The sequence below is a fragment of the Grampus griseus genome, assembly GCF_964374135.1.
Source record: "Grampus griseus genome assembly, chromosome: 11".
NCBI lineage: Eukaryota > Metazoa > Chordata > Mammalia > Artiodactyla > Delphinidae > Grampus > Grampus griseus.
In genome coordinates this window covers 95,397,881-95,414,537 of record NC_139005.1, presented here as the reverse complement: position 1 = coordinate 95,414,537, position 16,657 = coordinate 95,397,881, and the positions used below count along the sequence as shown (strand labels likewise).

Sequence of the window (16,657 nt, the reverse complement as noted above, 5' to 3'; positions counted from 1 at the left end):
AGGCTTAGCTGCTCCGCGGCACATGGGAACTCCCTGGACCAGGGCTCGAACCCGTGTCCCCTGCATTGGCAGGTGGATTCTTAACCACTGCGCCACCAGGGAAGCCCCGTAACCTTGTCTTAATTGTGATGGTCTCATGGCTGTAGACAAAATTTGGCAAAAGGAAAAAAGGAAAACCTCTAGAATCCCACCACCAGCCCCTTTTCCACGTTGCCACTGAGGGTTCCCTGTTTGCGGACACTTTTCATGAGCAGTTCCCTGTATTTCTACCAGCTGTGCAGCACTTTTATTTGTTCTAACTGCTTGGGGCCTGATACTTGTCCTTCCTGAGTAAACTGTGAGGTTAGGGAGCAGAAATTACTTCTAGTTGACAGACGAGGAAACTGAGGCACAGCGTGGTTAGGTGACTTGGCCTTGAAGTGGGGAGGAGAGAAAAGACAGCCCCACAATTCTCATCTCAAAATATTTAATTTCGTTTGAAAAGGATACATTCCCCGCTTCCCTCCCGCCACATCACTCCGGCCCACCGGCAGCGGCACACTCGCACGCACACACGCACATAAGGCCAGTGGGCTACGCTCTGCCTCTGCCCTCACCGGCTGGGAAGAAGGGTTTGCGCCTTGCCTCCTTCCCCAGCAAAGGTAAAGGAGAGAGAGGCCTGCTGGAATGCCAGCTCCCAGGGGAGGACGCAGAGCCCCACACACTCTGTCACGTCACATGCACTTAGAAAAATAAAACCAAGTGGTGTTCTGGCATCCCCAACACTGTAAGACAGCAATATCCACCTGGAAGTCATCTTTGCCATTTTCTAGAAAAATTTATTGCACTTAATTAACAGATGTTAAAGGAGCTCTGGGGTGGGGCTTTGCCATGAAAAACAGGGGCTTTCAGCCCTTTGCTCCCAGGGCCCTGGATGGAGAGCTACACAGCATGAAGGGGCCCTTTTCTGCCAGCCCCCATGCCTGCCACCCCACCTCAAGCAGGAGCTGCCTGCCAGGGCCACAGCAGGTCCCCTCACCAGGGTGATGCTTACCGAGTCAAGGTTCACTACTACGTGCCTTCCGCAACCTCAGGACCCAGGCAGGCAAACCCTTTCCTTTGGCCAAGGGTAAGAATTACCCAGGTCCTCCACAAGGCTGCTGGCCATTGTGAAAGCTCTCTCTCTCTCTCTGAATATATATATTTCTCTATCTAGATATACATTTATTATATGCATATTCTTGCAAGATTCTAGCTCATTCATTCATGATTTGTCTGTTCTGAGGTTGCAATGAGGCTGAAGACAGGGTGTGTAAGTAGGGATGGCGCTTCCCAGCCCACTGCAAGCCCATAGAAAGCCATTGACATTGGCGTCTCTAGTCTCCAGTGCTTTTTAGAGGATGTCAAAGATCTGAGCATAGGTGCCTCAGTCTTTGGCTGTCAGCCTCAAGACAGAGAGGGTCCAGCGGGGAGTCAAGGAGACTCCCAACTCCACAATGGAAACTGAGTAGGCACCACCCTCTCCTCCTGCAAGGGCTTGATCCTTAAGCCTGGGAAGAAGACATGCTTACCTGAGCACCCTTTTTCCCAAAATGTCAACCTCCACGGATATCTCCTTCCTGTCCCTGCCAGGCTCCTGGCTCAAAGGGGCTCTTCTAAAAGAAGCCAGCACCACACTCTTCCCAAGTAAGGAGAGAACCAGACACCCACTGGCTGGCGGCGGGGGGGTGTAAAAGGGGAGGGCACTGGCCAGGCAGAAGGTGGGACAAAGAGAAGAGACATCAGGTCATCATCTCACCCGCTGGGGTCGGAAAGTGGACGCCACCCGGAGACTAAATGTCCATCCCTTAGGGAAAAAAACTGAAAAAAACACAAACCATACACTTCTGGCCAAAGAAAATGAAGAGCTTTTAAGCTGGTGGCTCTTCTACCAGTAACAAAAATGAGAAGTGCCCTCTTGGTGGGTGGCCGGACCAGAGGGAGTGTGCCTGGGCGGGACACTGACATGCCGGATGCAACTGCCCTGTCGTGGTTACAATAGAGTGAAAAGTGTGAACACGGTTTTCATAGAACCACAAAGTAAAAGTCAGGGGCCTGCAGGGAGGGCGCTGACATCCCTTGGCCTCAGGGACCCTTGTCAAGTCCCCTGGAGAGACGGGTGTGCAGGTCCCTGGAGGGCCGTGGCGTTCCCCTGGGGTGTGGTCCACGGCCAGTGGATGGCTTCCCCTGCTCTTAACATCTGTTATGAAAAGTCTTTAGGGGTCAAGGCCCAGGACTCCAAGCCACCACTTTAAATAAAGCCAGTGGTGAATGTGACAAAGTGTGCCCATTACCTCTGACCCCTCCTTCCCACAGGCTGCCTGCCCTGAGCAAATAAATACACCCATCTCTGGGTGCCCCAGCTGACCGCAGCGAGCAGACGCTTCCACGGATCTCCGTAATTAATCTCTCGGGCAGAGCCAAAGGACGAGTCCAGCTGGACACAAGAGAAAGGAGCAGCTGGGAGGTGGGCCCCTCCGCACCACACCACAGCCAGGCTTGCATGGGTGGCTGTCTCCTGGGACCCAGATCGAGGGGACCCTAGCCTATGTAAATGTCCCAAGAGCCTGCTGTTCCAAAAGAGCTGTGCTGCGACCAGGTGACCAGGTGTCCTGCCTGGTGACGCCCTCCAGGCCGCTCGCACGGGGTGGGTCCTGAAGCCAGAACTGGGAAGCCCTCTTCTGCTTTTCAGGGACAGTGGACTCGGGCCTGGCCCACACGGGAAAGCAGAGCAAGAAAGAGCGGGAGCTTCTCGAGAAACATGCCCCAGCTCCCCACCTACAGCGTGAGGGGCTGTGGAGACCGGTTTTCTGAACACCATGCAGAAGGTGCATCCCAGCTCCAGGAAGTTAAGCTTCCTAGACGAGGAGACTTTTTCTTTTAAATCCAAGATCTGAGCTTGGTCACTGCATGAAAAGAAACAGCAGGCCCAGAGGCCCAGTCTGGTGGGACAAATTTGACTCAGGCAGCCTCCACAAGTGACCTGCAGAAGAGGAGATATGCACGGCGACCAAGGCTCAGAGACCACCACCCTGGGAGTCTCTCCCCAACCAACAGCGGATGGAACGCAGAGGGAACCCCTCACCAGGGCCTCCTCCTTCCAGGCCTCGGAGCCACAGAGAAAAGGGGTGAGGGAGCCAGGAATGGTTGGGTGCACTTCTGTTGCAGGCCCAGACGCAAAGCCTGTCCCAGGCTGTGCAGACACCCAGCCGCTGCGGCCTGGCACCCACGTGGACACTACAGAGGAGCTGGCATGTCTTTTTACCTTTGAGGAAGATGGGAACGGATGTTTTTCTCTAAGACTTTCTCGGGAGGACAACAGACCCTCCCTGCCTGGAAATGCGCCCTGCTACCTGAGAAGATGTAAGGGCGACAGCCATCATGACTCATTCTGCAGAGACAGGCCAGGACGGCCCAGGCTGGAGAAGCAGGGAGAGTCAGGGAAGCCTGGGTACCCTGGAAAAGAAGAGCCCATGCTCCAGAGGTCCCCTTCCGGTCCAACTGAGACAGCCAAGAACAGAGACTAAGGCTGAGTCACCACCTCATAGATTCTCTCGCAACCCGCCAGGGAGGAGGCTGGCCCCCAGGGAAGTTGCCGTGCTGGCCATGTGATAATGAAGCTTGAACGTGAAGGCTCCTGGGGCAGGTGCACCGCCATGCGCCCACGACGAGTCATAAGTCTCCACGCAGGGGTGGGTTTCAGGGGTCCCAGGCAGAGGTCTGAGGTGAGGCAGCGTGCCCGGGTGGGGGCACGGGTTACAAGGGCCCGTACTTGGTCTCGTACTTGGACACGATGGTCTTGCACTTGCCCACCTCCTTGCGCAGCTCCGCCACCTCCGTCCGCAGGGCTGTGTTCTCCTTCTCCAGGAAGGCCGCCCGGATGGTGATCTGGTTCTCCTTCAGGCGCCGGGCGTCCCGAGACCGCTTGGCCGCCACGTTGTTCTTCTTGCGTCTCGTCCAGTACTTTTCGTCCTGTCAGGAAGGGTCCTCTGTGGGTCTCTCCTCTTTCCCATGAGGAAACCCAACCTTCCCCTCCTGCCAGCACTGCACACACCCGATTCCTCTTATAACCCACGTGGTCCAGCCAGAATGAGAGCTGGGACCCCGGGGAAGGAGCTGCATGTGCCCCGGGACACTGAGGGGCCCCGCCCTTTCCCAGGGAGGCGGGATGAGAATGCAAGCCTTTGGTGGGATCTGTGGTGGAAGGAAGGGCGCTCCACCTACTGGTGGCCTGCTCTGTGCTGCTCCAACATAAAGCACTGCCTATACTCTTGCCTCACTTAGGCACTCTGGCTGTGGCTAAGGGTGGGCACTCTGAGTCCAGTCCCCTGAGTTCACATCTTGGTTCTGCCACTTTCTAGCAGTGGAACCGTGCGAGTTCCTTAACCTCTCAATATCTCGTGCCCCTCATCTTTACAACAGGGGATAATTACAGTAATGACCTCACAGAGTTGCTTGAGGATAAAATGAGTTAATATGTACAAGGTGCTTGGCCTACAGTGAGGTTTACCGTATTTATTGTTGTTATTATTAAAGCCTCAGAAACATCTCAAGAGGCAGGTATGGTTATTCCTACTTTACAGATGGGGAACCTGAGGTCTGCCTGACTCCAAAGCTTACAAGAAAAGTCCTTCTTACGAGTTTTTCATCAGAGGGAAGGGAAAAACTGCAGAATCCTCCTCCCTCCCCCCTCCCAGTTGCTACAAAAGCACCAGCTTGAAGGCTGCTTGCTAGTCCCTGGGATGGCAATACACAACCATCCTCTGTCCTTCAAAGTGAGGGCTTGTTCAACCCCAGTTTCTGTGGCCTAGTGAGCTCTTGCCCGAAGGCTGGGTTGAAGCCAGGGAAGTGAGAGCATCAGCACAGCTGGCTGCCAGAAAGGAAAGAGAGAAGCTGCAGGGAGTCACGCTGGGGCCAAATGCCACCCAACTCCCTTTCTTTCTCTCAGTTGCTGCAGGATGTGGCTCTAAGCTCTGAACTCATGCCTTTCTAAATGTGTCCACAGGAGGGAGGGTGCTCTAGATGAAATCGAATGTGAAGAAGCACAGCCCCTTGGCTTCTGAACCGACACTGTACCTTCACTACAGTGGATACACCAGGTTACCTTCTGCTCATCGGGGACAAAGACCTTCTTGGCCTTTTTGATCATGGGCTGGGGCTTCAGGTCCTCCTCTGCAAACTTGTGCTTCCGAGGGTTGAACAGCTCCCCGCCCGGCACACTGGAGAGGACCAGGTCGGCAGGGTCGGGATTGAAGTTCACATCCACCTCCACGCAGTTGGGGTCGATAGGACTGGGTGTCTCCCTCTCCTTTTCCAGGGAGGATTCTGAAAGACACAGAGGCAGGTGGTCCTGAAACAGTCTAGACTCACTGGACAGCCAAGACTCACGTCACACACCCAGACACCTGCTTGAATCTCAAGGTTCCACAAGCCATTGCCGCTTGGAGGGAAGAAAAACTACCACAGCACCAGCCCCCAAGCCAGATTGGCATATGTGATTCAATTCAACAACACAAACATGGAAAGAATTCTTCCCTTTAGGAACAAAATGCTCAAAAGGAAACAGAGGCCCTCGAAAAAGACAAAATTTTCCGATTGTTTTCTTCCCCCCAGAAATGTTAAGCAAAACATTAAATCATCATACCCCTTTAACTTCCTGTGGTTTCAAGTTCTCAAGTAATGAGAAACAGCTGAATCTCACCAGGAACTGTGATGGGTTAGGGACACAGACTGAATAACGAAATGGCTTCCATTTCTGAATCCCCTGAGACAAATCAGTGGCTGTGCTCATTTAGTCTTATAACAACTCTGAAAGGGAGATGGGTGTTAACCTTATTTTACAGATGAGGAAACTAAGGCTCAAAGCAATGACATGGTTTTCCCAGGATCACATGGATGGTAAATGACTGAACTAAAATTTAAGTCTGGGTCTGGCTGACTCTGAATCCTCGTTCTTCACTGCCCTACCCGGCTGTGGCTTTATAGTGGACATTGGATTTAAGGAACTTTCAGAATTCAAAGGTTATGTGTTAGGGAGAATCCCCTGGCGGTCCAGTGGTTGGGACTCCACGCTTCCGCTGCATGGGGCGCGGGTTCGATCCCTGGATGGGGAACTAAGATCCCACAAGCTGTGCGGAGCAGCCAAAACAAACAAACAAACAAACACACAAAAAAACCTGTTCAAAGGTTATGTGTTATTAGAGGTAATTTATTTAAAAAAATCTACGCCTTTGGCCTACTTGTTCAATGCTACTGATAGGAGTACACAAAATAATTATTCAGTCCACAGATACTTATTGAACACCTACTATATGCCAGGAACTGTCATGCCAAAGACAAAGCAGTGAACAAAACAAGTAAAAGTCCTTGCCTTCATGGAATGTTATTCTAGTGGGGAAGGCCAACATTACACAAGATAAATTACAAGTATCTATATAAAACTGTTAGATGCCATGTGGATATTTGAGAGAAGAACATTTCAGAGAGTGAACACCAGGTGCATGGTCTGTGCACAGGCAAGCACTGGGATAGTCAAGGAAGAGCAAAGGAGACCATTGTGGCTGCAGTGGGTGAATGAGAGGCAGGAGTAACCGGAAAGGCCCAGAACAGAAAACATGGGGCCTTTAATCCCTATAAAGCAGTGGTTCTCAATAGGGGACGATTTTGTTCTGCAGGGGATATGTGACCATGTTAGGATGGGGGGTTTGTTCTACTGGCATCTAGTGGGTAGAAGCCAAGGATGCTGATAAACATCCCACAGTGCACAGGACAGTCCCTCCCCAACCCCAACAAAAAAATTATCTGGTCCAAGTGTCAACAGGGCCACTGATTTTGACTTTCACCCTGAGTTGAAAGAAGTCATTGGAGGGTTCTGAGCAGAGGTGTGACATGATCAGACTTAGGTTTTAACTGGATCATGCATATAAACTAACTGTATCCTATCAAAGGGGTTAATTACAGACAAGAATGAGTGTCAGAGGAGTGAATGACCAGGGATCAATGTGGTAACTATAGGAATAAACAACAAACAGTCAAGGCACCCAAGGCTGGCAACTAGACCTCCCCTGTCCTGCTGGTGGAAGTATACATGGCTACAGCCATTTTGTACACTATTTGGCAACACCTACAAATGCTGATTGGGTAAATGTCTGATGACCCAGCTGCTCTATTCCTTTCCCGACAGAAATGCATACAGGTATTTACCAAAGACTCACACGCAAATGTTCAAGGCAGTGCTATGTACAATCCCAAACTAGAAACATCTCGTGTGCCCATCAGCTGAAGAGTGGATAAACTGTGGTGTAGTCATACAATACAACAATGGAATACCATTCACCAATGAAAATGAACAAAGTTCTGCTACAGGCAACAACACGGATGATTTTCACAAACGGAGCTGAGGAAAGAAGCTAGGCACAAAAGAATACGTACTACTTATGTCTTTTCTACAGAAGGAACTGAAAAATGAACTCTTTCATTTCTACCATGTGTACAACTCTTACTTCATCTGTATCGTGGCTTTTCTCTCTGTCACAGGAATTTTCCATAAGTACGTTCTGTAAATCTATTTTGTTAGTTACTGATGCCCACATGATTTATATGTTACTGTAAGGCTAGTTATAGGATGCTATAAATGTGAGAGTATAAATGTAATTGACTTATGATTGTTTAAAAAAAGAAGGGAGGGCTTCCCTGGTGGCACAGTGGTTGAGAGTCCGCCTGCCGATGCAGGGGACACGGGTTCGTGCCCAGGTCCGGGAAGATCCCACATGCCGTGGAGTGGCTGGGCCCGTGAGCCATGGCCGCTGAGCCTGCGCGTCCGGAGCCTGTGCTCCACAACGGGAGAGGCCACAGCAGTGAGAGGCCCACGTACCACAAAAAAAAATGAAAAAATAAAAATAAAAAAAGAAGGGAACATAATATACAGTTCCATTTACAGAACATTCGACTATAAGCAAAATGAATCTTTGGTGATGGAAATAAGGATAGAGACTACCTCTGGGGAGTAAGGACCAAGAGGGGTCCCAAGGCACTTTGGGGATCCCAACAGTGTTCTCTATCCTGATCTGGGTGGTAGTTACACAGGTGGGTTCACTCTGTGAAGATTAACTGAGTGGTATACTTATGATACTGGCATTTCTGGATGCCGTACTTCATTAAGAAGATTTACTTAAAAACAAAATCAAAGGCAAATGCCACCTAGGTGGTCTAAGGTGTAAGAAGAGGGCTCATTTCCAGTTCTGTCCCCTACCCACACATGGAACCGGCCTTGCAGGACAACCTGACCAGCACAAAAATGAGCTGCCTTCAGGGACCTCCCTGGTGGCGCAGTGGTTAAGAATCCACCTGCCAATGCAGGAGACACGGGTTCGATCCCTGGTCTGGGAAGATCGCACATACCGCGAAGCACCTAAGCCCTTATGCCACAACTACTGAGCCTGTGCTCGGGAGCCCGCAAGCCACAACTACTGCACCTACGTGCTTCAACTACTGAAGCCTGAGCACCTAGAGCCCGTGCTCCACAACAAGAGAACAAGAGAAGCCCCTGCTTGCTGCAACTAGAGAAAGCCCACGTACAAAGACCCAATGCAGCCAAAAATTAAAAAAATAAAATTAAATAAATAAAATTTTTTAAAAAAGCGCTGCCTTCAAACAAAAATTTGGCTAGAATCAGCTGAAGCCTCTCAAGCTGAACAGTTTACAGGAAAGAAATGAGGGGCAGAGGAACATGTTAAAAGGCAGTACAGAGATATAGTCAGAAAAATCTAGCATGGGCAATACTTTACAGGACAAACAATTCAGCTTCTTCAACAAATAAATTGCAAAGAAATAAAAAGGAGAGGGGACCCCATAGATTACAAGAGATTTAAGAAACATAACTAACTGAAACATGTGGGTCTTGTTTGGCTCCTGATTCAAAGGAACTGTAAAGCAATAACACTTACGAGACAACTTTTTGGAAATTTGAATGCTGATGGATGTATTGTCAATTTCAGATGTTAAATTGGTATTTTTGCTCTGTTTTTTAAAAGAGCCCTTATAGTTTATATATATATTGAAATATTTATCGATGAAATGATACAATACCTAGGATCTGAATGAAAATAATCAGGTTAAGGGAATGGAAGAAGTTATAGAAAACAAGATAGATTACAAGTTAATTATTATAGAAGCTGAGTGATGGTTACTGGAGGTTCATTATAGCAGCCCTTTACTTTTGTATTTGAACATTTTTCCAAAATAAAAAGAAAAAAAAAATTGAGCGTCACAATTCCTTGGGTGCAGGTTCCCTGGGTTCCACACCAGTTCCTGGGGTCTTTCCTGGGAGACATCTGCCTATACGCCTCGAACTGAGCCTGCAGGAAGCTTTGCAGAGCCCCTGAAACAGGGGCCATGCCTCCTCTGGTGGGTTCGTGACCCAGGGGCATGAAAACCAACCAACTGATCTCCAGAGGTAAAACAGAAAAAGGACACGAGGATGCGGGAGGAATCCCAAAGACGATATCTGTCCTGGCAGCAGAAATGCCTTCTTCATGCCAGTGCCTGAGCAGAACCTGGCTAAGCAGCCAAACATCCTGGGTTCAATGCTGCCTCCACTTCCTACCGGCTGTGTTACCTTGAGCAAGTTACCTAACTTCTCAGTCTCCTCACCTATAAAATGAGGATAACAGTATCAGTCTCACAAGGGGGTTTTTGTGAGGATTATGTTAATGCCTGGCCCAGAGTAAGTGCTAAATATTATAAATGTTAGCTGTTGTTGTTGTTATTATTAGCGTCGCCTGAGCTTCCTAATCATCTGTGGCGAGGTGCGTGTGGGGGTAAAGAGCAGCACCGAAGATGCAGAAGGGATTTCTATCCTGTGAAGCCTCTGGCTGGGAGGGGTCACTCCACCGGGCTAACCAGCTGCGGCAAACAACCAACAGAAAGGCTCCGGCTGCTGCCGAGGGGACTGCTGTTTTCATGTCCAGCCTTGGGGGGCTGTCCTGAAGGGTGAGGAGCACAGGGTTTCTGCTCCCTGTAGGCCCACTGGGACCTCCCCTGAGAGGAGGGGCTCACTAGGTGCGTGGACACAAGCAGCCCTCAGCGGGAAGCAGACTTCCTTGGATGCGGCAGGTGGCCCTGCCCGAAGGCCCATCACCAACCTGTGCTAGACACGGTTTCCGAGGGCTGAAAGACAGCAGTGGAGGAGGATGGTGGGGATGCCGTGGAGGAGCTGGCCGACTCCTTCCCTTCTAGCTCAGCCACAGGCAGCAGCAGGTTCTGGGCCAGGTGGGTGGGGCTGGCAGGGATGCCATTCTCCAGCAGGAACTCATCCAGGTCCATGTACTCCAGGTGGAAAGACTCGCCATCATATGGGATGGTCTTGTCCCAGATGGGTGGCATGAGGGAGGCAGAGACGGCCATGGTGCTGGCTGCTGCAGCCTCGTCTTCCTCCAGCTTTTCCTTCCCCTTTTCCTTATCTGCAGACACAAAATCTGTGATGAGACATCACTCAAGAGGGTTACTCAATCCCAGGAGGCGAGCAGTGAGCCTCACAGGGTGGACCCACCTCTCTCGGAGTCCTGATCCATCCATGAATGTCAAGAGCCCATTCTATTCTCCAGTTATAACCTGGTGCTTGAACCAGGAGCAATGGTCTCCTTTAGAGATGGCAGCAGACCCTCATCCGTGCCTGGGTTTCCTAGGATGCTCTCCATAAGCTCTGAGGCCTGATGTATCCCCAGGGTTAATTCAGAATGGGCTGTGGGATTACCATCTGCCGGAGAGAGGCTACAGGGAGGAAACGGAGTTTCTGACCCTTCCTGATAGCTTAGGAAAGGGCTGATTCCTCAGACCAAGAAATTTTGTGTTCTCCTGTCCTGTCCCCTCCAGCTGCGCTTCTCCACAGCAACCCAGCCCGGGGCTTGAATCCCAGCTCTGCCACCCACTGCAGTGATGTGTGACTTTAGCCATGTTACTCAACCTCTCCCAGCCTCAGTGTCCTCCACTGTATATAAGGAAAAAGCTGCCTCTTTGGTGAAGATGAGAGGTAACATTTGAAAGTGTCTTGTCGAGCTCCTGGCACATAGCAGGCATTCATTATTACCGGGAGCTTGTTCAGGGCAGGGATTGTGTCTGATTCATTTCTAGATCTCGGGGACCAATACAGGAGCAGGCAGACAGTGAGCCATAGGAAGCTGTGTATAATGAATGAAGAAGGCTGGGTTTGTAAACAGACTCCCTTCAGGTTTCTCAAAAGGAGAGGGCCTGGAGCTGTCTTTTCAGGACCTTTTTCAGAGCAACCATTTCAAGAGACTTCTATCCCTGAATAAGCAGAGAAGACTTAAGGCAGGTTTTCTGGGAGGGAAGAGAGGGGTGGAGCTGTAGAAGAAAACCTGCTCCCATTCAAAGCAAAACTGATCAATCAGTGGGGACGGGATCCCACCTAATTGTTTCAGCCCAAAAGTTATACACGTGGATTGGATATCCAAGAAAGGGTAAATTAAGAAAAAAAGACAAAAGAAAAATGTGACAAGGTTGGAAGGAAATCAATGTGACAGGGAGGCTAATCAGAGAAGTGGGAGATAAAATCATGACAAGTTCATAATAGGTTTTTCAAATTGAGGGAGACAACTTTGAATTCTGGATTCTGAAATGAAAAAGAGAAATCAAATATGATTATGTTGGAAATGAACCAGTCATGCACGGACTCCTAGACCACAGACAGCCAAAAAGCAGCCTGTTGGTCCAATAAAAATGGACACACCCAGTGAGTTAAGAAGGTGGAGGTTTTGACAAACAGAATTTGGTCACGGCTTCTAATACAAATTAACTCGAATTCTTGCAACTGCCTTCTGTACCAGGCTTTCGTTTAAAACCAAATGGGAAGTGAGACAGCCAAGCTTTGGTGGGCTGGGTGGGCCAGATGGCCTCCCTGGTCTCCTTCCTTGGGATACTGACTCTACATTCTGTTCAGAAATGACTGAGATCCATGTTGGGCGGGGTCATGGGGATCAAAGGAGGCAGGAGAAGGGAGGAGACAGAAAAACAGCCCTACTAAAAGGACGAGTAACACTGAGTTCCAGGTTTTGTCTGGCCTAAGCAATTAAGCATACTTTTAATCAGTGTTTTTATAAGATGGAGTTTTAATTGTAAGAGATGATAAAGGCCCCTCACTCAGGTCAGAGGGATTGACATCATCAGCGGTTGCCAGTGATACTGTAAAGAGCATGTAAGGGCTAGTTCCGTGACCTTGAGGAAACATCCTCACCTCTCTGAGTGTCAGCTTTCTCCATCTGAGAAGTGGGGTAATCCCCTACTGGATGGCTGTGGAAGACTAAATAGAGATTATGCTGAAGTGCTCTGTGAGCATTCTGCAAAGGTAAGGTAGAACTATTGTGATGGATGGTTATTATTCGGTAATCTGACAGAACCTGACAGATGTGGACACCTGTCCTGAGGCAGCTTAACTCAGCCCCAGATTTGGAACAAAGCATTGCCTTAAAAACAAACAAAAGGGTCTGTGCATATGAGGTCCTGAAGCAGGAGAAGAGAGCCTGGCCTCACCTGATGTGTGGAAGCTATTGGTAACCCAACCCATAGGGATGGGAGCCTGAGAACACACCCAGGAAAGGAAGATAAATGGCATTTTAAAAAATAAAATTAATCCCCCCAGACAGGTAATTCACAAAAGGCTCATTCCTTCCCAAATCCCTGAACTACACCAGTGGTTCTACGAAATTAAAATCTCTCAGATTGAAATCCTCCCTCAGTGCACCTAAAACTCCACTGTAGGTGGCACTCCTGCTGCTCCCTGAACCTCATGTGCCCAGGCCAAAAAACAAGGCCAAACCTGCTTTCCACATAAGCCCCAGGGACCCTTGTGGCCTAGGAAACAAGACAAAACCCAGCCCTGCCACTGTGGCCCCAAAGACTAGGGTCAGCCCCAAACAACCAGGTGAAGGGCCTCAGTGGCCTCGTTCTAACCCTCATCCCTCTACCTGTCTCATCCCAACCTCCCCCTCAGAAGGCGCCTCCCATTCCTTCTCCTGACACCCCTCCCCCACCTCAGCAGCAGCCCTGAAACTCATTTCCAGAAAATCTCCAGTGAGTACCTAGTACCTGGGGATACTCACACGCAGGGATGAAGACAGGTCCTCCTCTCAGGAGGGGGGACGGCCATATACGAAGACAATTCGCTATCAGGGCATCTCAAACTTTAGTGGACTTTGGAATCACGGAGGTGGGGTGGGGCTCTCCTTAAAATGCAGATTCCTGTCCCAGGAGCCGCAGAGTCGGTGGGTAAAGGGTGGGGCCCAGAAATCGGCATTTTAAACAAGCACCCCAAGTGATTCTGATACAGGCGTCCCCAGAGAAGGCGCCCTGGAGCCTCGTTTAAGGGGCTGCTGCGACCCCCATCAGCCTCCTCAGTAAACCTTACACGTCGCGCGCGCTCCCGGCCGCCCCAATGAACCTCCTCACTGCGACCCCTACTCTACCATCTCCCTCCTGACCCTTCCCCGCCAACCCCCATCTGACCCAACCTCTCTCAACTCATCCCCGACCTTCTCTTCCCACCCCCTTTGCCTCGCCCTCCGGGCCCCTCATCATCCCTGGCCCCATCCCCCTCCGCTGGACCACTTCACCCCAACCTCCGACCTCCGAGGCCCCGCCCTCACAAGGCCCCGCCCCTGCAGAAACCCCGCCCCCAGGCGCGCGCGGACCCCCTCCCCTCACCTAGGCGCGCCTCGCGCGGGGGGTTCTCCATCAGCTTCTTCAGGACCAGAGGGAAGGAGCCCGGCAGGCCCCTTTCCCCGGCTGCGCGCCCCGGCCCCGGGCCCGGCCCCGCCTGCGGCTCTACAGGCGGCTTCTTTCCGCCGCCCGCGTCGGACATCGTGCCCCGCGCTCTGCTCGCGCGCCTCGCCTCCCCCGCCCGCCCCCCGAGATGGGACGGAGCCGTGCGACCCGCCGCAGCTGCCGACACGGGCAGCTATTGCGCAGGCGCCCAGCGGCACCCCCGCCTCCCTCCATCCCTACCCCGCCTGCGGACAGGCTCTGTCATATTAATTATTCATAAGGCCAGGCCAACTTCCCCGGATGGCAGCCTTAGATTGGCCCGCCCCGCGAGAGGGGCAGGCTCAGCCTTCCGGGCCGTAATTGGTTAGGCCGCCCGGGTAAACGAGACACGTGCGGGGCCAGGTGAGGAGCAGGGCCGAAGGCCCCGCCCCCTCCGCCTCTCTGTCACCTGATTGGTGCCTGCTGGAGTCTTGGTCGTAGGCCCTTTTCGGCGACAGCCCCTTCCCTTCTACCAGCGGTTTCACCTTCGCCTCCTTCTTCGTAACCCCTGCCCTTCTTTCGGAACACTGTAACCGGTCTCCCTTCCCTCGCATCCCAATCTCACCACCTTCTGGACGCGCTGAAGGGAGGCGGGGCTGAGAGCAGCCATGCCAGCGGGGGGAGCCTATCAGAGAGCCCCCCCCCGCGCGGGTCACGTGGAGATGCAGCCGAGTCCAGTCGCGTGGGGAGGGGGAAGAAGGAAGGCGCGGAACAGCCAATGGAGGGCGGGGGCGGGGCCCGGGGCGGTGCACGAGGCGCAGCACGTGCGGGGCTGCGGCGGGGCGGGGCGCAGCGGGCATTTCTATTCCGGGGACTCTGCCCAGGGTCGTGGGACAGGGACGCAGAGGCCAGTCCTCACCCTACCTCCCCCGCGATCTAGAGGTTGGCTGAGGGCAGGGCCGGGGACGGCGACATGTTCCTGTAGGGACGGCCGGAGCAGGCTTGGCCGCCGCTGAAGGGGGTGTCAGGTTCCTCACTGATCCCGGGTTTCTGGTGCGGGCGTGGCGGCCAGATAAACACTAGCGTGGAGGGAGCATTCTTGAGGCCGCGGGTGGAGAGAGAGAGCCCGGCCCTGAGCCAGAGTACACGCTTCCGTCCTCGCACTTACTAGTTTGTGACCTTGGGAAAGTCCAGTTGCTTCACTTGAGCCTGTTTCTTCGTCCATAAAATTTAGGGGTTGGGCTAGATAATCTCTAAAAGCCCTAAACAGCTCTGAAATTCTGTTCCTCTCTAGGACCTTCCCTTCTTTTTCCTAGGGAAAAAAATAAAAAAAATTCCTTTACACAGGGTACCGGTTACACATTTTGTGGGACAACTACCTCTTCTCAAAATATTTACAAATACTCCCTGGGAGTTCCTCAGGAAACGCCTAAAAATACAAAACGTGAGGGGGTACACAAGTGTGGAGGCCTTATAGGAAGCTGCTCCTAAGTGGCGCCCAGAACTTTGTACCTCTTTACAGCACAGATTATACCCTGCCTTGAACCCAAACAAAACTAGACTCTCCCTCCCTGAGAGGGCAGGGACTTCGGCTTATTTGTCCTGTATCGGCCAGTGACTCCCGCCTTCCACGAACGAGGCTGGGGAATGGCAGGGCCTGGTCCCTGGTTCATAGGGTAGGTGCATGACCGCAACACCCAGCTAGATGAAAGTTGTCAGGCTGATGCAATCAGAACTGGGAGTTGAGGAGGAAGAAGAGGCTGGGCCTCTGAGCAAGCCTGGAAATCAAGAGGTTTGAAGAAAATCTGGGTGGTGGGTGAGGTCAGGGGATGGAGCTTGACTCCAAAATTCAAGTTCTTATGGCCACACTAATTAGACTTCAGTCGCTTTCTGACTCTGATACCTGCAGCCAATTGCTTCATCTCTCCAGGCCACCTTTCCTTACATGTCAGACGGCGATAGGGCAGGATTGACCTTGTGAGGCTTCCTAAGCCAGTTCGTATAAAATGTACAATTGCAACCCTGCCACAAACAGTAGTTTTCATAGCTTTACTACCACTGATGGGTACAAATCCACTGCTTGGTGTATCCGTTATCCTAGAGGCAGGTATGGTGCCCATGTCGCTGTTTAGTGAAAGTGCTAAATTGTGTACAGAACATTTGTTGTGTTGCAGAGTTGTTGTTAGTGGTATTCTGTATGTGGCTAAACTAATATATGTTTAGGATAAACTGACCTAGAGGTTTTGTTTTATTGTGTTTTTTTTTTGCGGTACGCGGGCCTCTCACTGTTGTGACCTCTCCCGTTGCGGAGCACAGGCTCCGGACGCGCAGGCTCAGCGGCCATGGCTCACGGGACCAGCCGCTCCACGGCATGTGGGATCTTCCCGGACCGGAGCACGAACCCGTGTCCCCTGCATCGGCAGGCGGACTCTCAACCACTGCGCCACCAGGGAAGCCCTGACCTAGAGGTTTTTAGAAACAAAATTCAAAGGACGGTCCGAGGAAATTGATTAAAACAATGTATGAAGTTTTAAAAAAAATGGCTAGTTTGGCCGCAGAGCAGCTTGCTGGATTAGAGTTAAATGTATATTTTCATGGCTAATGTGACATTATTGAAGAGAAAAAATTTCTCAAGATATTAGAGGAGGATTTGTAGTAACATAACAGTGGAAGGTTATAACATTCGTTTTATGACAAAGGTGGTATGTAGTAAGAGGAAGTAAAGATTTAGATTTTTTTTTTAAGGCTGCAGTTGTCCAAAAGGGATAATGCCTACTCTGCTTATCACCCGTCCTGGAGCAACTGATTAAACAGGCGAGTGGCACTGGTGAGAAGCTCAGTAAGCAGCTTAGGGCCTTAAAACTTAGTTTTGATTTGGTCCTCT

At 51.2% G+C, this 16,657-nt stretch overlaps 1 protein-coding gene across 11 annotated transcripts in view; it reads right to left on the bottom strand.

The window, feature by feature from the left end:
• The window catches only part of TEF (TEF transcription factor, PAR bZIP family member), a 30,980-nt gene that overhangs the window by 7,376 nt on the left and 6,947 nt on the right, over positions 1-16,657 (bottom strand). The window contains exons 2-6 of one of the 11 annotated variants that reach the window (XM_082665192.1): positions 14,942-15,085; positions 10,568-10,788; positions 10,161-10,478; positions 5,123-5,343; positions 3,832-3,990 (exon numbers count right to left, since the gene is read on the bottom strand). In XM_082665192.1, coding sequence (XP_082521318.1) covers positions 3,832-3,990; positions 5,123-5,343; positions 10,161-10,478; positions 10,568-10,589 — 720 coding nt within the window. In that variant the 5' untranslated portion in view covers positions 10,590-10,788; positions 14,942-15,085. Of the gene's footprint in view, positions 1-457; positions 3,991-5,122; positions 5,344-10,160; positions 10,479-10,567; positions 13,699-13,734; positions 13,922-14,242; positions 14,501-14,941; positions 15,086-16,657 lie in introns of those variants that run through there. The other 10 variants (XM_082665194.1, XM_082665195.1, XM_082665193.1 and 7 more) reach the window with 10 other exon arrangements.